Below are 21,468 nucleotides of genomic sequence, written 5' to 3'. Positions count from 1 at the left end.
GAAATATTTTTTGCATCGTCTAAAGATCTGACCGCTACAACAACTGTTTGTAGTCGTAAAACGTTGAACGGCGCATATGTCCACTGATCAGTCGGGGCAAAATCGGCGACCATCCATGGCTTCCTCAGGCTGTTCATCAATGGTTTAAATGCTTCAGCCACAAGATTGATGGTGCTCGTACAAGCTCTGCTTGTCATTTAACGTTCAACGTTCAATGATGACGATCAACCTTTCTGTACGACGATTGGATACTGAATGGGCACATGATGATGGAGTCCGGCGACCATTCCCTATAGGAATGACACCAGATTCTTATGACCGTGATCGTGACATCAACACACCCCCGAAAAATTGTTATTCGGCGCGCCGACCTAAACTTCGAGAAGAAGGCACTGCGCGTTCTATGATAGAATGATGCAACCAACATGTGACAACAAGCAACGTTGATCATGTCGTAAACGTATGTTGGAGGCTCTGTGAGATACGGGAATCGAAACTACCGGAATGCCTTAGAATGGGCTGTATCACTGGTTTGGGGCCGCTGATATCGATACGACCTTCACAAGTCAGAACAAACTTTCAGAAAGCACAGCAACAGCAACTGCTGGCCATGGGGCAGGTTCTGGATTAATCGCGATGATGTAAAACGGAGTGGCTAGCATTCGACCAACACACAGACGCATCATGATAGCGAAGTATCATCGACAATAATGAGCTCATGTGGGTCTGATAAATAACCACATCCTTGTGTAGAGAAGACTTCTTTTCACGCAATGGACTCGAAGAACGCCGGAAGAATGGATGCGTCAGTCAGCAGACCCTTGTAAATGAGAAATGCGAAGCAAGGTGCTGAGAAACCCAGTGCCCTGCATGAAACTCGTGTGGAGATCAGGCTGGACGAAGTGGGCTATGCTCCGAAAGCACTGCTAAATGTGTGAACGAGAAGATCCGGTAGGTCTGAGGTCAGGGATCGATGGTTGGTGATGAATGAATGATGGCATGCGGCCGGGTACGCTTAATTCAAGTTGTTGGGGTGGCCGTGGAGAACGTGTGATCACTGATGCGTATCATCGAAGATGCCGGACTAGCGGGACCAACGGAAGGGTCTCCAAGGACCGTTTTAGAGGTCTGTAGTGGACCTTCGGAAGCATTTCGGCGGCATTGCACAGCGCCTTTGGTAAAGTTATAACCACACTCAACGAACGTTTTGTTCACTCATCCAACACAGTCACAGTTCCGACAACATCCACAGTATAATGTCCACCCATCCTTCTCCAGACCCATTTCAACGTAGGTTTTTATCTTTTGTTCTTACCTTTAAAAACCTGACGTTCGTTGGTAGCCATGACTATGTCGCCATCTTCTAGTGTGCAACACTCGCCCCCTGTTGATCTCAGACGTATGGCGTCCAACTCGACGCTGCTTACTCCCCAGAAAGATTCAATTAGGGAACATAGACTCTCAACTCATACTTCTCAGCACTTGAATACAACAAGGATGGGCTCTCGCTCACCTTCTTCAATTCCTTCATCGCCGACATCTGCGTAAGCCACTCCACTTTCATCAAATACTCACCTATATTTATCGCAACTACAGTCATTCATCGTCATCCGCAATTTTTGAGCGTGATATTGAGCCCATGCACCCTCCTTCCCCCCCTTCTCACCCTAATCCCCATCGCATTGCGCGTGCAAAAGGCACTGAACAGCTCGAGCACAGTGTACCTTCTGTGCTCGATAGTGCTGCTTCAATTCTCGCAGCCTCCTCTCCCATGGAGGAAGATCACATTTCTGTCCTCAGTCCTTCGCGAGATCGTGATCGCCTCACTACCAGCGGTTTCGCTAGCCCAATCGGTAGCTTGAGAAGCAGAAGCCCAAGTCCATCAGGAAGGACGAGCTTGTTGCTGAGCATCCCATCTCAGCAGGGGCCCATTACTCCCCTTAATATTACGCCGGGTGTGGGAGCGGGCAGTCCGCAGCGGTTGAGCATCCAGACGAGCCCACTCGCTTTCCCCTCAAAACAGGGTACAAGTGGCAAGGCGTCTGCCGCACCTTCTATCAGCACGCCTGCATCTGTATATTACTCCACGCTCTCATCAGTTGAACCATCACCCACGACCACAACTGCGGAGCATCCTTCCTCTGCACTCCCCCCTATCGCCATATCAACACTCTCGCCTTCATCAACGTACACATCTTCACCTTACATACGTCCCATCACCATCTCCCACCCTCCGTCTCCAACGCACGGACCCACTAAGCGTCTCTCGTTCATGAGTTACGCCGATCTGCTCGCATCAACACCGGCATCAATGGTTCCGTTGTCATCATTCACTACCTGCGCAACTCCTGAACCGCCACCTCATATTCCTGGTGTGGAAGGTTACGCCCTCAACCAACATGATGCTGCGAGTCTTAGTGGTCGTGAGCGTGACAGCATCGCCATGCTCGATGATATCGGTGGTGAATGGCAGCGCGAGGGTCTTGGACGAGGCCTCGAAGAGAGATTAGAGGCCTTGATGATCGTCCCTAGTAAAGCATAAATCTAAATCTCGAGGCGCGGAAGTCAAACAGTCCCGCGTTTTTGACTCGAGCCCGACATGAAACTAATGATATCTTACGATTTCACGCTGTACTAATCTGTCGTTCGTTCTATGCATATCTTTCGCTATTCCTATTCTTATTCCCGCCCTCGATACCGGCTACCTACTACTTGTTTTCCACGACATCAAGTCAACAAAAATATCTATGTATGATCGTCTTATTTTGTTACTTATGATATGATCGATTTTTTCGCGTTTAGGTACTAGGGGATACTTTACTCTTGTGAAGATTTCCCTTGAAGTTGATGTTTAGTTTCGGGTATTCGTATACTAATACGATACAATAGTTGAGATAGTTGTTGTCAATTTTAGTGTGGTTTAGATGGCATGCCTTTGATCAAGCCAAGCAAGCATAATATTATGCACAAGGACACGCCTTTGGTCGTCTCGTCTTGAGAGAATATGTGGTGGGAAAAGGAAGACAATGGTTGGTCGCTGCCATGAGAGTGTTCTCCATTGAATGCGATCCATCAAAGCCACGAACTGGGAGTCATCGATGCTGCGGCCGCTGCGGATTGGCTGGAGATGCGAATATTTGGTCATGACTTCACTCATGGGTGTCGGCCGCCAGAGTGCTGTTTCTAGATCTCATGCTCCGAGGACTCCCGCAGAAAATCTCCCTCAGCAACACAGCAATCGAGCAAGCGCAGCGTCCGCACCGCATGACGTCGTGGATTGGCAATAGCCACCGAGCCCACTTTACAGCTATTTTCATATCGAGACAAGAATCTCGAAAATACACTGCTTTCGTTTATTATTGGAGCGAGGCGATCCATTGTGCTAGTAGCTACTAAATTTTGTAAGTCGTACGTTGATTGTGGGGCTGAGCAGGGCGGTGTAAATGTAGTGACGAGACCAGGGAAGTAGATCCCCATTGCCCAACTCAGCAGTCTATCCAAGTAAGCAAGTGGATAGTCAACGCAAGCCTAAGGTTTGAACTTACCAGTCGAACAATAATCGCGGTTTGGTGGTTTACTTGCACTCCGACTCGGGACACGCGCACGTCCATCCCGAGCGAATGTCCAATTCCGTAAGGGAAAAAGGCTGCGCAGATTCCAAAGCGCAGAATGCTGCCATTTGAGCCTTTGAAGAGTCTGAGGTCGAGGAGACCTTCCACAAGAATCTGATCACAGAGCAGCTGGATGATGTCTCAGTGGACAACAAGTTTGAGAGTGTTCACCGATTTCTATCCATGAGTGTTACATGACGGCGCAAAAGATGTACATAAAGCTCACATGCTGCATTTCCAACACAACAGAGTATGTTCGCTGGCCTCTGTCAGAAAAGTTGCCATCGTTGCCAACAGGCATCGTGCGCGTAACTTGAAAAGTTTAGACCTGCCTGGAATTTAGTCGCTGCAACAGTGTCCGCAGAGTTTGTATAATGCATGTGAAGGTTGAGTGACCTGCAGAGACCCGAAGATAAGCTATTATGTTACCCGCTCTACCTGTCAAATTTGAGTTCTCAAGGAGCGTCAGTCGAACGCTGAGCGCTCATAGCGGCAGGCAATGACGTTCACAACACCCCAGTTGATCTGGATGATTTTGATTCCCTATCATATCTCGTTGGGATAGAATTATTGTTGTCTTGATTAAATCATGGAACAATCGATTGGGGAGGGTAAAAGTACAATAGCAGAAGATCACAAAATATGTTCCGCATCAGTCCTGAGCGATTCTGAACTCCATTAGCATTGTCTCTACAAGATCATAGGTCTGGGTGAGCACTAGACCTGCACTGGCCCTGCAAATTATAACAAATCAAACATCGTCAATGTATTCAGGCATGGAAAGAACTTGCCCAATGGCCTTGTATTCCTTCAAGGTTCGCTCCTTGCCATTGAAAAGAAACCACATGATCATGTCCATTTTGTGTGTTAGGTGACTACCGAAGTTCAGTAACGTAGGTTCGGGCGCCTTATGATCCTGAATGTATGATCAGACTTTAACCAGCAAGCTGAACTCTAAACTTACCTTGCTGGACTCGTTAGCCTCTACATCAGGCTCTTCGAATGCGCGCGAGAGTACGCACTCATCTATCACACGATATTAATTCTGGAGTAAACCTCACTTCAAAATGCAGCGGACTCACGAATCAACACTCGGCTGTTTGGTCCCATTGCTTTGCGAACATTACGGAGAATCACCCTTGACTCCTCGTCCGGCCAGTTATGAATGATGCTCCTTAACTTCATCAATTATTGAGCAGTCTATGCTGAATGGGAACAAACTTAGCACGTACGTAGTAAACATCCTTTCCGACGACAGGTAACTCCTCCAGGAAATTCAGTGGCACGAACTCTATACGCCCATCGAGCAGCACCTCAGGAGCGTTCTTCTCCCATGTCTGATCAAATATAAATTTAACTTGTCTGCTGTGGATGTCCGGACTCACATTTATTGCCAGCTTTAGAGTTTCTGGGAGCTCCTGATTGGTTATTCTGAGACGAGGGAACATTTTCGCCAGAGGAATGGACATTGCTCCGATTCCAGATCCAACATCCACCACAGAGGATACATTGTCCCAAGGGTAATCTTATGGCCCGCTTCAGTCATGCCGACGGTTAAAAAACGGTGGTCACTCACAATGCAGCACCGTAGAAAAGCTCAGGATCTCAGAATAGCCCATCATGCTTTTTTGAAACACCTGTGTATGAGATTCTATGAGCCTCCAATCAGTTATGAGCGGATAGATCTGCACGTACATCGCGTGCCTCATCCTGTACAATATGGTAAGGTAAGGCATGAAAGGCCAGTACGATGACTCAAACTCACGTCCATCACCCAGAAGCTGTCCTTTTTACTTTCATTTCTGAGAGTAAATATCCGAGGGGCTTTGTCGACCTTGTCCGACCTTGCAAATTCTTGGTCGACCATAGTCTCATAGAGAACCGCACCATATTGTGGGAGTTCTCGCTGAATTTTTATATAACACCCGACGTTGTTTGTTGCCTTGAGCATGAGGGAGAGTCGTGTGTTTGCGAATATGTCTTGCTTAACTGCGGAACACGAAAGGCCTCAGAGAGAATTGTCAACGGACAGTATGATGCAAATTACCTTCCTTGAAGCAACCCCTGAGGGTCAAAACGCGCAACACACGTGCGATCTTGGTCTTATCTAGGTTGACTGCGTCAGCCAACACATCCAGGCTAAGACCTTCCGGGTGTTTGTCCAAGACGTCTGCAATACGTGATTGTATAACGACGTCTATGCATGCCGAATTGTGATTATTAACAAGCTAGGATGGTCAGTAAAAGGCATACAGGGCGATCTATAAATCGGCACGTACATTATATACCGTGTTTTGGGGGGGAGCCAGTATTGTGTTCAATTGCTCGCATGCACCTTCGAGCAGCCTGATTGCCTTTCTGAGGGCAAGTGTATCTGTCGCAAAGTCGAGGGGGTGGAAGGTGCCTGCATCGACACTAGGGACTCCATGTTCAGTGTTCTTGTATTCTGCCATTGCTTTGCGTGCGGAGGAGTTGATGATGTCCAAGAGGGCTTCAACCTTGAGTTCATTTGGCTCCGTCATATTTGGGAGTGTGCGTGATTCCTTATTAGCCGTTCAGGCCTCAGGTTTTATATTCCTCGGCCATATATCATCTAGCTGTTTTGCCACGGCGAAGACATTCAACAATGGACATGTGGAAGCGAAGCTAAACCTAGTCTGAGATCTGACCACCCACAAACCCTGACTCGCTTCCAACTCGGATGATACTGGTTGCTACTCGTGTAACGGTATCAGACGCTAAGAGCCGGCACATCTAACCCTGAATGTCATCCGAGCAAGTAGATAAGCCGAAGGTTAACGTTCAGGTACTATCGGCTACCACAACTTCGGACTTCGGACAGTCACATCCGCCGAAGACAAGCTCCGCTCGGCATCCATGGCCAGCACAGGCAGCGTTTCCAAACACTGGTTGGTTGTCGTAACCGATAGTTGAGGTTAGTTAGTGATACGGTAGCGAGCAGTTCGCCCGTCTTTCCATCCTAGATATCCTCCTGTCCCAATTTGTGATCGGGCGCCGTGCACATACTTGTGCCCGGTCTTGAAAGCTTACTCTTGCTGCCCCGTCCCAGGATCCGCTCAGCACTCGCTTACCATCGCCACACTCAAACATGATTATATGACAGTTCCTAGCGTGGCCTAGACGTCAGATGGAAAGAAACTTTTTCCCGCGGGATATATTGGCCCGATCAGAATATACGAGACAACCACTTGAGAGCAGATCGTCATTCTGGAGGGTCACGCAGACCGAGTCGAAGCCATCACCTTGCTTCAGAACGACCGTCTCCTTGTGAGTGCATCATGGGATGGAATGGTACGTCGATGGAATCTGGACACCAACCTCCCAGTCGGTTCACCCCTCCAGCATGAAGTTCATTGAAACTATGCAGCCCTTTCCGCTGATGGAAAAGTGCTGGTCACTGGTTGCCGGGACAAAAACGCATATGTATGGGACATTCACGCCATCCTCATAGACGCTAGCCTTGAGGACCTACTATTCATTCCTCATGTGAGTCCAGGTCCCTCGTGCTTCTCGAACCACACTAATCTTTCACTTGCAGGTCCCAACTCAAAAGTCGTTAAAGGACGTACGTGCCACATTTCTTTACCCTGTTCAACCATTTTAAGATCGAATTCTAGACTGATGCTACCAGACGTCCACCCGTCGAATACCACCAGGTTTTTTCGACGACACCCAAGTGAGTCCTCTACCTTTTTGACCAGCTCTTTTTCTGATCTCTATCAGTCCTCCACAGCACGTGGTATCCATATCCTCTTTTCTGCGCACAATTCTCGCATTCATAACCCATCCTCCTTCTGCCATTCCACGTGCCATTCTCGAACACCTTTCGTCGTTCTTCCACCACTCTCATTCCGATGTCGATGGAGCAACTGAACTTCAGCAACACCCAAGGCGCTCCATCTTTTCTCGTGGACTTCGTATCGTCGAAGTTGCTGCAGTACAGGACAGAAAGGTATTTCTTTCTCCTCGTCCATTTCCTATTGCCCTGGTTCAACTATTTCTGTCTAGGCATTGTATGTTGCTCCACGGCCGCGGCCGCAGCAGCAAAGGCAGTTGCATGCCCAAGGCTCGTCGTCGCAATCTCAGCCTACTACCACACCTGCTCAAGGTACCAGGACTGCCGCACCAGGTGCAGCAACTGCGCAGTCACCGCCCATCCCATTATGGGCTCGTTTTGTTTTGTCTATCTGTTGCGCATCTCCCCGCACGTCAATGGTCATTGATACAGGAGCAGCACATGTACAATCATCTTACTCTTCACGTCTTCCGCTCTTCCAACAATCTTGTTTCCTTATCGGGACATTAGTCTAATCATGCTAACAGTCGCGACAAAAATGTCATACCTGTGTCCAAGCTTAGAGTCCTGACGTGCGACAGGTATGCATAGCAGCAGCACCTGAATACAAAATGAAGGATGGCGCTGCCACCTTTTGGGTGACCCTGTCGTTGCAAAACCATTTCCTCGGACTTGTTCTTCGCAACGATGTTTCATGTTTGAAAGGCATGAGTATCTTGTTCCAACATTTTTGTCAGTGGTAGAGAGCTAGCCACGGTTCCATTGAAGAGTCGTTTCGTTCTCTTTTTTTTGCCGTGCAACTCCCACACACATCAACGTCATAAACATAGACACAGAACTAGTTTCTGATTCTTCTGTACTCTTATCTCTTTCTTCATATCATTTCGCAACTACGTATATTAACATTGTTTCCTTGTCGTAAGACTCGAGTAATGCATCGAACTCGACACCAACCGTTGCGAGAAAAGCATTGTAAGATCAATTAGAAGGATGAAAGCCTGGAACTTAGCACAGATGATGGTTTGTTTTCGTACACAATCCATTCTCCGTCTAGATCTTCGTTTCGCAACTCAATCTCGTCACCTACTAGGAGAAATTAGAATATTCAACGCGATGAAGATCTTTCCGACCGAGACCCAGGGAAATTGGATAATGAACACCTGGCCACAGACCAGTTTACTACGCTCGGCGTATCGTCTGGAGAGTCAGGCAGCTCGAGGAGAGAACGATTCTACGAACGAACGAACAATTATGAATGTTCACCGAGTACGCCTTGTCCCCGAGAACTGAATCAATTTATCTTCCATAATGATCAGCAGATCGCGGAGCGAGACTGTCTTGTCGTCATATGTGAGATATATCTCCAGGTCTTTATCATACCACCGTGGACGGTCTGTTTCGATGACTGAGAATGTGGTGTAATGCAATTGTAGCCTGCGATGCGCAACGGGAACAGCGGCATTTTGCCACAAATTTTTGGTGGGTAGGATGCCAAAGACGCCAGACGGTGGATAGGCAATGTTTTCTTGCAACGTGGTGACACGGGTCCCGGTCAATCTCCAGTTGGGGGGCTTGTCAGCAATGTCTCCAGTTCATCGTCTGGTGATTGAGTAGTGTCAGGGTGTTTAAGTAGCCCGTATATCATCGAAGACTCAGACAAATGAACTCTCGAAGGCCGTGTGGCAGCATGACTTCGCTTTGCTGTTGAACGTTGAGAATCCGTAGATGCTTCTGATGCGGCACAGGTTCTTACTGGAAAACGCCATGACTTGGAAAGATTTGGCTCAAATTTGGACACCAAGGTGGCGCACATGTGCACTTGAGCTATTGATAAACCAATGTGTACGGTGCACTAGTTCACGCATTACTATGTGCTTTTGCTGAAAACTCGTTCAATAACAGTGCTACGGCATGGTCAACGTGGTAAGGGTACCCAAAGCGCTAAGATTGGATACTACTATCTCTTGGTAGTGACAGAAGAACAGACTCAGTTAGTCGTTTGGAAATGCTTATGAACGTCTCACTGCCTAGATGAACCACGATATGAACATGATAACAACCACACACCCACCAATATTCGTCGTAAGCTTTAGCACGTTGTACAGAAGTTCGATTGTGAAGCGGATCATCCTGGTGAAGGGCACATTAATCAATTGCCCCCAGCAGCCACATAAGCATTGCATATGGGAAACTGTGAACGATGGCAAGGGTTTTCACTCCAAAAAACGTGCCTAAGCAGATTGGTTAGCGTGGCAGAAATGGACGCAAGGGCAACAACTTGCCGCTTTGTTGGCTGATTCAAAACCGTATATCTGATTCTGACGCGCCAGAAGGATCGATCGAGGCGGTCAAGGAGCTGGTGATGATGATAATCGAGAGGCAGGAAGCAATGATTCCAATCGACCGTGACTGGCCAATGTTCATGTTCGACACTGAGGAAGCTGACGTTTACGGCTAACATGACGGTTGACTGGGAATGGGAGTCGAATTGTGTTCAAGGGATAACTAATAATATGCTATGAAACGCATATAAAGTGAACGCGATAAAGAGTCGAATGGCTGTGAAACAGGATATCAGAGAAAAGGGAGAGGCAGGTGAGTGCAAAGAATGTAGATCCAGGAGTGATCGATGGCTACTAGAACACCGGCCAGTGCCCTTGCGGAATCTCTAGCACCGAATCCTCAAGCATCGACATCTTCCTGAAGTCTTTCGCCACTCTCGGTGCGAAGAATGTAGAAGCATAAGTTTGAAAAATGGTGATAGAATGGTGAACCCAGAATCGCTACCAAATGACAAGTGGCAAGGAAAGCGAATGTTATGCTCAGATAAATTTGAACAGTTTCGGAGTGAGATGCGAATCCCGTGAGCACGATGGCTGATGAGGAACTGTGTAAGTCGCGATCACGTATTACGAGGTGAACTGCGCACATATGAGCAGAAGTACCACTGATATGGTAAAGATGATGATTGGCACTGCCAAACCCAGGAGGTGCCAGAATATTCTCCAGCGCCTCTCGATTATGATCTGTGGTGAGAGGTCAACTCTGACCTGCCACCCCGACAACGAACGACACGTACTTTTGCAGCACTACGTTGTTGAAAAATGATTCCGGAGGCAGATACCTTTAACTGGAACAATAGCCCAAACAACGAGAAGATAAGCGACTCCGCCAAACAGGCGTAAGATGAATTAGATATATAGTTGACATCTTTCGCAAGTGGCGGATTTGAGGAGATAAAGACCGCCGCAGTGGCAAGCACGAGTCCTTGCTGCGCAAGAACACATCAATACGATCAATTTGAATGAATGACTCCCATCATCGACTTACCACTGTGCTCACTTGATTGAGCTGGGTCAGATATCGACTATGCAGCTCTTCCCAGGAGTTTCCTTCTTTCAAGAGGTCGTGTAACCAGTGCAGATCGCTGCGCCAGGTGAATATGAAGCAGCATATTTGGAAGATATGCCGAGAAATAAAGGGTTTTGGAGCATTCCATTTGGGTGGAAATTCGTCGAAAAAATCATCTGGGGGAGTGTTCAGTTGTGATAACTGCGAGTACCCACTGGCAACTCGATTACTCTGATTTGGGCTGGGCATAAGTAGCGGTAAGGTGGCAGACGACATACCTGAGAGGAACACTTATGAGGTTATATAGGCAATGAAAAGGGTTTATGCATGCCTGTAAGCACAGGGAAGTATGTAATTGATACGTACCGGGGTTTAAGCAAGGCTATGTAGCACTGGACGTTACATAAAGAGTTAAAGTGGTGTCAATTGGGGGGTTAGCAGAAGCGCCAGCGCCATTTTCCTGGACAGAACTGAACTCGCGCGCTCAGCAGAACCTAGAATGTGATATTATAATGGACATACAATGAGTATAGGGGATGGAAGAAATATACACTGGAAAGGCACATATGCTGATGGCATGTACATTCCAAGGTGGTGATAAGATTCTCAAGGAAAGAAAATACGCGCGTACTGAGTGACATCAGCAAAAGTGGCGCAAGCTGACAAGGCCTCGGCAAATGCCGTAAGCCTTGCGTAGAGTTCCAAACATGGCTACAGGCCTTTACAGGCGTCGTGCCAGGCATTGTAAGGCTCCCAGATGCTCACAAAGTAATGTTATAACCACGTCACTCGCACATGTATGTATGCAAGAATTATCAACACAATAGTAATGTAATATGATATTTCTTCCCTCACACGGCTGAAAGACAAGTCCTTCCAATGCATTCTAATACTCGGCATAGTCACCATAATCCTCTTCGGTATCTGCGGCACCCTCTCCGTCCTCAGCACCAAGAACGGCATCATCTAGTTCATCCTGCGAGCCTTCCTCTTCTGAGCTGTCATCTGATAACAACTGCTCCTCTAGGTTACCATAACCAAACTCACTGTCATCAGGAAATCAACTCGGAATTGATATGACCAGGTAGAGCTGACAAATAAAACCCATCATGATACATCCAGATTTAGAATTATCTTTGCACAACAAGTTGATGAAAGATCATATGACTATGCCAAAGACATGTCATTTTGTCGCACATCTTATAATTATGCAACAAGTTCATGAAAAAATATATAACTATGCCAAGGACACATCACTTTGAAGGGCACCTTATAGGTACACAACAAGCTTATGACCAAATATATGACTATGCCAAGAACATGTAATTTTGATGCACATCTTACAAGTATGCAACAAGTTTATGAAGGAATATATGACTATGCCAGAGAAATGTCATGCTGAGGTCCACCTCACAAGTATCCAACAAGTTTTTGAAAAGAATATATAACTCTGCCAAGGATATATCATTTTGAAGGGCACCTTACAAATATACAACAAGTTTATGAAGGAATATATGACTATGCCAAGAACATGTAATTATGATACACATCTTACAAGTGGCCAACAAGTTTGTGAAAAAATATATAACTCTGCCAAGGATACATCATTTTGAAGGGCACCTTACAAATATACAACAAGTTTATGAAGGAATATATGACTATGCTAGAGATATGTCATGCTGAGTTACATCTTACAATTATGCAACAAGTTTGTGAAGGAAGATATGATTATGCCAGGGATATGTCATTCTGAGGTACATCTCACAAATATGCAACAAGTTTATGAAATAAATATATAACTTTGCCAAGGATACATCATTTTGAAGGGCACCTTACAAATATGCAACAAGTTTATGAATGAATATATGACTATGCTAGAGGTATGTCATGCTGAGTTACATCTTACAATTATGCAACAAGTTTGTGAAGGAATATATGACTATGCCAGAGATATGTCATTCTGAAGTACATCTTACAAATATGTGACAAGTTTATGAATGAATATATGACTATGCCAGGGATACATCATTTTGAAGGGCACTCTACAAATATGCAACAAGTTTATGAATGAATATATGACTATGCCAGAGATATGTCATTCTGAGGTATATCTTACAATTATGCAACAAGTTTGTGAAGGAATATATGACTATGCCAGGGATACATCATTTTGAAGGGCACTCTACAAATATGCAACAAGTTTATGAATGAACGTATGACTATGCCAGATATCACATTCTGAGGTACACCTTACATGTATGCAACAAATTTATGAAGGAATATATAACCATGCTGGGTATATCATTTTGATTGCATCTTAGAAATATGTGACAAATATATGAATCAATATGTACTAGCTATGCTGAAACTCATGGTGAGCGCGTCACTAAGAGCAGGACTCCCGAAGATTTGGAAAAAAAATTCGAACACACTGGTGAGTTTCCCATCCTCGTCGTGCACAATCAGCCCGTCCAAGTCACTGATGTCCTCTGGGAGAAGCACCATGAGCTGCAGCATGCAATTAAATACCCAGGGCTTTAAAGTTTCACTTCGGACCAGCATGGTGGGGGCCATCAGAAGCAAGAACGTCCACTACAAACGGATTGTCATTATCAATGTGAAAATGGAGTTGAACGAGTAAATATCGAAATGGAAGAGACACTATGTAAATTTGCAGACTCATCGCCGCTGCGACTCATATCGTCAGACGAGTACTATACTTCGTCTTCGTTTGGTCGAGAGGCAGAAAATATCGGACATGGGAGTGAATACGAGGGAGCTAGAGCCACGTGCATGTCGGTCTGTATACCATAGCCTGATACGGAAGTGCATGTGCGTGGCGAGGATCGCGAGGGTAATGAATTAGAAACAGTACATAGGTATGCAGGATAAAAAACGCACTCTTGGGATATGGCTTGATGATATCTACACTGTGGGTCACGGATGATTAATGACTCGGTGATAGAATAATTTGAAGGTTCACGCACATAAAAGACTTTGAGCAGCAGCGTGCAAACATGGGATATGGCTTGATGATATCTACACTGTAGGTTACGGATGATTAATGACTCGGTGATAGAATAATTTGAAGGTTCACGCACATGAAAGACTTTGAGCAGCAGCGTGCAAACATCTACCTCCGAGAGAACTTCCGTGATGAGAACCATCGTTGACTCGCGGATAAGCACATAGCAATGTGCCTGAAAACTTGTATGTCCTGACTCACAACCGCATGCGTAGTAGAGCTTCACCACTGGACGGCGTACTAGATATGGCTGTTGTTCAACTACCAGCTCTGTGATATTGCATATGAGCGTGAAGGACGAGACCTAGAAAGCGACAGTTAGCGTGCGTCTGGCACATACTAGTTGTAGATTGCACCCGGCCTCGTCATTACCTGTCGAGACATACACATTCAACAAGATAGATAGCATTGGTTATCAAGAAATAGAATAGGAGTAGCATACATAACGTAGTTTGACTTACAATCAACTTGAGCGACATGGGAACGGCTACAAGGGGGGAAAGGGGGGTACAACTACAAGTAAGAGTATCACATGAGTGACGATATGTCAGAAGAGGTATATGAAGTCGACAGCCAATCATCGAACGAGCCCACGTCGTTTTCAGGCAGACGTGACGCACACGCCATTGAACTTCCGGAAGATACACCTACAGTGACGTTAGTGTCGAAAGAAAGAAGTACAGCTGCATGCCTACCGTCGTCGGTGTGCTCGAACTCAGACATACGGGCTATAGCTTCAGAAAGCATCTCCACCTCGACCTGCGCACGCTGCTTCTTCAGGCCCAGGATATGAATATCGGATTTGAGGACGACCAGACTCTTGCAATCCTTTGTTTTGAAGCCATCGTTATTGCACGAGGGCTTGAATTCTGCCAAGGATGCACTTATGTACGCACGATATGTGGTGTTATCGACCCATGTTTTCAACAAGCGAGGTAGGGAGAGAAATTGATCGTCAGGCTGCAAAGCGTCGCGTTAGAACCCCTCCCCCTCTTAGCATGAATAGCACTCACACCTGTAAGGTATTCGTGGAAATGAACAGCTTCTGGACGTGGAGAACCGAATGGTATTCGGCTTGCGTCAGAATCATCCAGACCATTGCTTTGCAACACAAGAAGCCATGCGTTGCATTTGTCTCGTACATCGCATTTGGGCATGACCTGTATAGGTCGGACATCGTCGAAATTGACCGGGATGGGCGTTGCGTATTGAAAAGGTCGGACATCGTCGAAATTGACCGGGCTGGGCAATACATATGTTATACACGTAACATCACCCACTGTGGGTGGCTTCTTTGGACATTCTGAGAACAAATATTGAGCGACATAAAAATTTGTAAGGTGTTGCTCACCTGGAGAACTTCTACGTTCCAACTCTTCGCACAAGTTAGCAATAGCAGTACTAAACAATGAGATTTCAGTTTGAGCCCGGTGCATCCGGTCCTCCAACCAACATCTCCCTTGCGAACAGGATATGATACAACAGTCATGTTCTCGCTCGAGCTGCATTGCCACCTCCCTGAGGCTCACGTCAAGGAGAGCTATGAGATCGTGGGAGTCAATCCATCCAAACAGCACGGAAGCTGTGACAAAGAGGGACTCTGGAAGCTGGAAGTAAAGTTAGAATACTACAATAATCATATGGCCAACGCTCACAGTGTCACGCCCCTGTTTCTGGAGCCAACGTATCATGGCTGTCTCAGTCTGTTCAGTCCCCAGAAAATGAGAGTAGGAAGACGTTTCGAATGTAAAAGGAACGGGGGAATTGGTGTTCACCATGTTGAAGTTAGAGAGTAGTAAGAGAGAGGCTAGAGGGATGTTCTCGCGAGCGTTAGATGCCTACAACCTATTCAGTCGTTTAAGAAGCGATAGTGATCAAACGATACGATGGCGATCAAACGGTACGATGGCGATCAAACGATCAAACTCTAAAAAACGGCAAAGGCACATAATCAGTACGTATCCTGAATGACTAATCGGGAAATACTTCGCAAATATTTGGAATCAGCAGCGCGGGCAATGACTTCACGATCACAAAAATGTTTGTCCGACTGAAAACAAAGTACATTTCAGAACGCTCATTGGAGCAGATGTTACATATACAACACGGATCTATATAGGACTCGTTTTCAACTGTGTGAGGTCGAAGGTCCCCTGGGCCGGCTGATGCGGAACACATCGGTCTCACTGCATATTGCATTCCCGTTAGCCACAGTAATGATAGAAATCATATCATGTCAACTTACGTGAGAGTGCACAAAGCTCTCATTTGAGTCCTGAACGTGGCAATGTCAGGGTCTTGATCTTGCTGGAGGAGCATCACAGCAGTCTCGCGGAGTTCACTGTGCACTTGGCTCACAGGCGGATAGTGTGGCATGGCCTCTGCGGTACCCCAAATGCTCAAGAGCTTTGTAAGAAACGATTGGTAGCACTAGTGTGACGATAAACGCAAGTGAAACATATATAATAGGGAGTACTTACACACGACCCCACCAAAGCCAAAAAATCTACTGGCAAGTGAGCAGCGTGTCTAAAAATTGCTGGCTCCAGATCGGCGAGAGTGAGACGAATACGATTTGTTGTGGTCGTCCTGTATGCGATATGATAAACCATCTCTTTTGCTGCTTGATGAACCAAGAAGACGTAAAACCCATTAATCTGTAGGATACAATCAGAGTATGATAATGAAAGAAAATTTGGAGAACTCACTCGGATTGGGAGCAAATGTGCATGCGGCCGCGTGAACATCTGCAGGAGGTTCAAGATGCTGTGCTTTAGAGTCAAGCCAAAGAAGTTGCCGAGCCCAAAGATGCGAGCGTCGTTCATAGCGTAGCTGATCACCCGACGGTTATCATAGAGAAACTGCGTGATCCACGGACTCGCCTATTTGAAATAAGACAACGAAATGAAAACAGGAGTTACACGTACGAGTGCCAATACTTCGTTGTGTGTCATCGGAAGCTTGCAGTCTTTGCTTAGCACTAGAAAAGATTCAGTCTATATAAAAAGGGATAAAAAGTAAGTCACCCACCCGTTTCCAAATCATGGGAAGCGATGTTTGCACGATCTAAGCACCCAGGCCAGAGACTGCGAATGAGCTCAAGTCTGCGTTCGCCATAATCGGCATTAGTGAGAAGGTGAGGATTGTCGGAGTGACCGCAGGATATAAAGATCCTCATAAAGATACGCAGGTATGCGAGGGACCTGCACCAGTTTGGACAGGCCGCCATGATTCTGTGGAGGCTGTGTTCAGCCTTAACCTTCTTGGCACGGACCTGACGCTCAACTCCTGGTGCTGAGGTCATGGCTGACGACTCGACCCAGGTAGTCTGGAGGACGGACTCTAATTCGTCGATTGCCTCTTCCTCCGGAAGGTGTTGGTACCCGAAAGGAAATTGCGCGAGATGGATGATGGTCAAAGGTAGGTCGACCTGGCCCACACCAACCTACAATATTATAGGATGAGGATAGGATACATTAGATGATTGCAGGCGGAGTCAGACGTACATAGTTATAGACGCCCTGCATCATCTCATCATTGCCTGTCTTACCTTTCAGCCACGGCAAGTTCAAGAACGGCGCAGCGAGCTCTTGCAGCTGCACAGCAAGTCAGTGGGAAGGCGTGGTGCAGTAGAGGTGGAACTTACCGCTAAAACATACACCGGGACCTCGATGCTTGGTAGTAACTCGTATGCCGTACTATGCACCATCGGGGTTTGCAGATATGCGAACAGACACAACTCTTGCTTGAGCTGGGAGCAGGTACTAAGTACATAGCACGTATAAAGATAAAATCCACCTACAAGGTCAAGACCGACAGGCGGACACTGAACCATAACATAGATGAGGATTGCGGTGTAAAGCAAATCGAATAGTACTTACGTAGAGAGGCAAAACAATGGGTTGATGGCCCAGTGCCAAGTACCCTACAAGCTCAACAGTGGCTAAAGGGACACCCTGAAGCAACCAGTGAGTAAAGTTATCCAGCGTTGCAAGATAAGAAAACTTGCAGAGAACGAGAAGAACCCAGAGAGCATGGGGTCGAAATAACAAGCATCGGTGTTCATCGTATTCTCTGAGTGATTACCGAAGGTAGACATTGCGGTGGAATAAAAAAACACATCAGTATGATGCATTTTTAAGGCTTATTGAGAAGGAATACTTGCGCACGGCCCCAGCGGAAGTTTTACACGATCATCTGTATTTTGAGAATGCTGATTGTATATTGCCGTCGAATAGTTCCTGCTGAATTCAGTATGAATTAGGCTGTTAGAGCGACAACATAGGCATACCTTAATTTAGCCGACCTTATTACACTTAGCACTTCAATTGGTCGGCGCGGTGTCATGGAAGTAGTAGGGCTTATTAGGTGTTACATTGGATTAAGTTAGATTGTTGACACGAGGCCCCGAACGAGGACTGGTCATGACAGTGCCATCGAGAAGTCGCCGCCCTTATTACGTGCGCCATTGGGGCGGTACAATACTACCTTGTTCAAGTTGGCTGCGCCAGGGAGTTGGCCTAAGTTCACGCCAACGTAATGTGACTCTTGAGATATTAGTTCTCGTAATCTAATTCTAAGTCACTATCGTACATCTCGTGAAACTCGGATGACAGCGATTCGCTGCTGGAGCCGAACTCTTGCTCAGGGAGCTCGTCCCGATCACAATTGGAATTATCCTCCTCTTCGTCTTCATCGTGACTTTCAACTTCCTCGTCATCTCCTAAATCTTGAACATTATGCTCAAACCCCGCAAGGCATTCATCGTGAGATTCAGCTTGTAAGGTACGGTGGTGCGAGTAAGTATGCCCCACTCCAAGACCGAAGTGGAACCGCATTAGCATATCGCGGTCCACGAACCTAAAATTACGAACTAAATACAAGTCATGCGTGAAGCGGTAGCATTACTCACCGGTTAACGTAGTATGCGCACCAATCATCCTTATCTCCTGCGCATGCTGAAAGACCTGATCCATCAGGCCGTCGCCTTTTGCGAGCAAAAGAAGGAATGATATGACAGCCCCTAAGGACGTCGGTCGGATCCAGAAAGTCAAACGAGTGTTCATCGGCCATAGGCGGAAATCGAACACGATCCATGGTTGAGGTGTCCCAGGTAGAAATCCGATCTATGGGCTCGTACCACCGAACCCATAGAAACTCCATTCGAATCGGTGTATAGTCGATCATACCGACTCCAATGAAAATTACATTAGTATGATAAATACCTAGTACCTTGCCATAAATAAATCTGTGACCTCGGGGTCCCATATCGTTTTCGGCGCGGAGGACCATAATGTTGCAGTGGGAAGTTCGCGGGTTGATGACGTCTTGGGCTCGACGAACATCGTAAGGGCGTCGTCCGCTAACGTTCGTGACGTAACCGGAAGGGTCCGGTGTAGCGACTGAGACTGGCGACGTCGAGTCGACAGATATCAGAGACGCGCGTGTCACGTGACTTCTAAGACGGATGTCTTCAAAGTCACTGACAATCTCAAAGTAAGGACAGTCTTGTCCGAACGATGAGTAGTCGATCGAGGTGGACTTAGGCGCGATGAGCACCTAAGAAAAGATACTAGAGACTGAAGCTGAGGGGGCTTCAGAGGGAAGTATGTTCGAGGGAAGATTGAGTAGATTCAAGTTAGGGAATCTAGTACAGAGTGACCGACTACTTATACTAAGTGGAAAGGGTCAAGGGCAAGGCTACCGTACTGTGGGTAAGGGCAAAGGGGAAACGGAAAGGGTATAGGTACGATGGTGGCAGAGCCTGATTAGTGATGTAAGGTTGAATGCGGAATGAGACCGAGAAACGTTGGAACGAGCCAACGGTAAATGATACAATGTGCAGCATGCACGAGTCAAGTGGTATAGTTAAACCTGGCAGTATTGTGATGATACATTCGCTCGTCTTTGATGATGATTGAATTGGTGTTATCTGGCTCTGCAACATTCCTTGACATCGTTATTCGACGTAGTAAGTGAAGCTTGAGTTTCGACATGAAATTCTGCAAGAGCAGGTGTCAAGGATATTTGCGTGGTCATAATGAGACTGACCTTAATAGCAGGATCGCCTTCATGAAGGCGCAAGTAGGATCCTATATGTATAGGATGCTTTTGCGTCAGGCCTATATGGTGATGAACGTCCGGGCTTCTCGCTAACTCCGTGATTTCGATATGAGGGCGATGGACAATCCTGTCACCCACGCGACGAATACGAGTCTGGCGGCGTTCAATCCGAGTCAACTGTCTCACAAAGAACTTGCGATCTGTGCGGCGATAACTGGCCTTAGGGGACCGGTGTTCAAGTTCACCCTGAGTGCTGAATAGTTAGTTATGTTCATACACAAGGAGCAGGGACTGACTGGTTCACTGCTGTACGAGTCGGACGTGCCATACCGCCGAATTGTAGATACATAATCGCCTAGAGCGTGGAATTTATATGTTTGAAAGTTGAAAACCTTCGTGCGCTGCCCATGATTCAGAGCGCCTTGCTTGCCCTTGCGCGCACCATTTTGTTTGGATGCTTGTCTTGCATGGCGTCGCGTGCGAGACTCGACTTCCCGATTAAGTTCGCGGGTGGTGTAAGCGGCGCAAACCTTGGCTTTGAATTCACGGAACTGTTGCCCAACTGCTGAAGTGACGAGGTCCATAATGTCAAGGGTTAGATCGGAATGCATCCGAAGTTTGGCTAGCCCGTGCCAATGCGCCATCGTAAATAGCAGCTTGAGGACGATCGTGTTGTGCGGTTCCGGAAGAAGGCAGTCAAAGACTGGGATAGAACACTGCACATCGCGTCAGATACTGATCTGCACCAACGAAGATGAATTAATACCTGGAGTAAGTCTTCGAAATTGCGAGCCGCCATCCGCTTCATCTCTGAGGAGTTGGCAGAGAATTTTCGAATGGTCGCCTGGCCAAACGTTGGAATTTGTCTGTATCTAGTAGTAGAAATCAGATAAATGAAGCACCGCTATGATGATACACACACCTCCGGTCTAATTCATGGATAAGAGATTTATCATGCGCCAAAATGATGCGCAGCAAGTGAGTAAAAAGGGACTTCCAGACGCCGATCTCGAACTCATGTAAGAGATCGACAACAAGCGCCCGGAAAATATTGAACCCCAAGGGACCAAGGCGATCCGAGAATGCGTTCTAAAAAATGATTAGCCATGGTCTGTTACAAATGATTCCAGCCTCACCGAAGTAGGCACCCATGAATGTGGTTTAAGGATACGTTCAACTGGCGCACTGCCGACCGCTAAGTTCTTGTCGTAAATCAGTTCACGTGCAGTGCCCACGATATTTCGTCTTCTTTCATCATCGCGAGCCAGAGTCTCGCGCTGTCGACGATCTTGAGGCTTACCCATATTCTGAATCCGATGTTTAGGTATCAGACATCGAGGGCACGGACACCCTCCTAAGTTCCGAACTGTCGCTATAAGCACCCTGGAGAAATCATATCAATAGTGTTCAATATCAAATAGGAGTTTGCGTACTTCTCTGGATAGTCCGCAGAGTAAGTGAAAATCCTCGGGTAGAATCTGCGCTTGATGCCATCACAGCAACAAATTACGATACCGTGCTCGTATGCCTCGAGAAACTCGTCGTCCAGTAGAATCTTCCACTGCGCGTGAAAAAATTCTCTGTGGCAGTGAGTTGCGCAT

At 46.7% G+C, this 21,468-nt stretch overlaps 7 protein-coding genes across 7 annotated transcripts; 2 read left to right on the top strand and 5 right to left on the bottom strand.

The window, feature by feature from the left end:
* Positions 1 to 1,256: 1,256 nt before the first annotated feature.
* Positions 1,257 to 2,542, top strand: F5891DRAFT_1194958 (uncharacterized protein; the record flags this gene model as incomplete). The annotated part of the gene is made up of 3 exons (XM_041368026.1): positions 1,257 to 1,290; positions 1,343 to 1,544; positions 1,597 to 2,542. The coding sequence occupies 3 exons, from the start codon at positions 1,257 to 1,259 to the stop codon at positions 2,540 to 2,542; spliced, it is 1,182 nt and encodes a 393-aa protein (XP_041220232.1).
* Positions 2,543 to 3,382: 840 nt separating this feature from the next.
* Positions 3,383 to 3,912, bottom strand: F5891DRAFT_984816 (uncharacterized protein; the record flags this gene model as incomplete). The annotated part of the gene is made up of 3 exons (XM_041377501.1): positions 3,383 to 3,493; positions 3,546 to 3,725; positions 3,838 to 3,912. The coding sequence occupies 3 exons, from the start codon at positions 3,910 to 3,912 to the stop codon at positions 3,383 to 3,385; spliced, it is 366 nt and encodes a 121-aa protein (XP_041220231.1).
* A 243-nt stretch (positions 3,913 to 4,155) lies between these two features.
* On the bottom strand, positions 4,156 to 6,405 carry F5891DRAFT_710677 (S-adenosyl-L-methionine-dependent methyltransferase). Its single transcript, XM_041372909.1, has 11 exons — positions 5,891 to 6,405; positions 5,659 to 5,839; positions 5,377 to 5,600; positions 5,307 to 5,321; positions 5,188 to 5,248; positions 4,997 to 5,136; positions 4,844 to 4,948; positions 4,694 to 4,790; positions 4,576 to 4,637; positions 4,403 to 4,527; positions 4,156 to 4,345 (listed from the first exon to the last, which is right to left on the bottom strand). The coding sequence occupies exons 1-11, from the start codon at positions 6,131 to 6,133 to the stop codon at positions 4,264 to 4,266; spliced, it is 1,335 nt and encodes a 444-aa protein (XP_041220230.1). The 5' UTR covers positions 6,134 to 6,405; the 3' UTR covers positions 4,156 to 4,263.
* A 34-nt stretch (positions 6,406 to 6,439) lies between these two features.
* F5891DRAFT_1281489 (uncharacterized protein) lies at positions 6,440 to 8,381 on the top strand. The gene is made up of 6 exons (XM_041370473.1): positions 6,440 to 6,923; positions 7,000 to 7,118; positions 7,171 to 7,197; positions 7,250 to 7,308; positions 7,356 to 7,584; positions 7,641 to 8,381. Exons 1-6 carry the CDS (start codon positions 6,911 to 6,913, stop codon positions 7,941 to 7,943), a joined length of 750 nt encoding a protein of 249 aa, XP_041220229.1. The 5' UTR covers positions 6,440 to 6,910; the 3' UTR covers positions 7,944 to 8,381.
* A 1,729-nt stretch (positions 8,382 to 10,110) lies between these two features.
* Positions 10,111 to 11,055, bottom strand: F5891DRAFT_1194955 (uncharacterized protein; the record flags this gene model as incomplete). Its single annotated transcript, XM_041368025.1, has 4 exons — positions 10,111 to 10,304; positions 10,358 to 10,454; positions 10,508 to 10,699; positions 10,759 to 11,055. 4 exons carry the CDS (start codon positions 11,053 to 11,055, stop codon positions 10,111 to 10,113), a joined length of 780 nt encoding a protein of 259 aa, XP_041220228.1.
* Positions 11,056 to 14,332: 3,277 nt separating this feature from the next.
* On the bottom strand, positions 14,333 to 17,903 carry F5891DRAFT_1194953 (uncharacterized protein; the record flags this gene model as incomplete). Its single annotated transcript, XM_041368024.1, has 18 exons — positions 14,333 to 14,451; positions 14,500 to 14,764; positions 14,818 to 15,107; positions 15,156 to 15,411; positions 15,460 to 15,642; positions 15,685 to 15,731; positions 15,791 to 15,854; positions 15,981 to 15,990; positions 16,050 to 16,234; positions 16,285 to 16,461; positions 16,513 to 16,686; positions 16,732 to 16,784; positions 16,835 to 17,249; positions 17,311 to 17,400; positions 17,451 to 17,555; positions 17,607 to 17,630; positions 17,686 to 17,747; positions 17,810 to 17,903. The coding sequence occupies 18 exons, from the start codon at positions 17,901 to 17,903 to the stop codon at positions 14,333 to 14,335; spliced, it is 2,613 nt and encodes an 870-aa protein (XP_041220227.1).
* Positions 17,904 to 18,360: 457 nt separating this feature from the next.
* Positions 18,361 to 21,171, bottom strand: F5891DRAFT_1194952 (uncharacterized protein; the record flags this gene model as incomplete). The annotated part of the gene is made up of 7 exons (XM_041368023.1): positions 18,361 to 18,664; positions 18,717 to 19,363; positions 19,856 to 20,113; positions 20,164 to 20,583; positions 20,634 to 20,739; positions 20,790 to 20,956; positions 21,004 to 21,171. The coding sequence occupies 7 exons, from the start codon at positions 21,169 to 21,171 to the stop codon at positions 18,361 to 18,363; spliced, it is 2,070 nt and encodes a 689-aa protein (XP_041220226.1).
* Positions 21,172 to 21,468: the final 297 nt, after the last annotated feature.

This window comes from Suillus fuscotomentosus (genome assembly GCF_016647785.1).
Source record: "Suillus fuscotomentosus strain FC203 chromosome Unknown F5891scaffold_76, whole genome shotgun sequence".
Taxonomy (NCBI): domain Eukaryota; kingdom Fungi; phylum Basidiomycota; class Agaricomycetes; order Boletales; family Suillaceae; genus Suillus; species Suillus fuscotomentosus.
The sequence above is the reverse complement of the archived record's forward strand: the minus strand, read 5'-3'. Positions and strand labels throughout refer to the sequence as shown.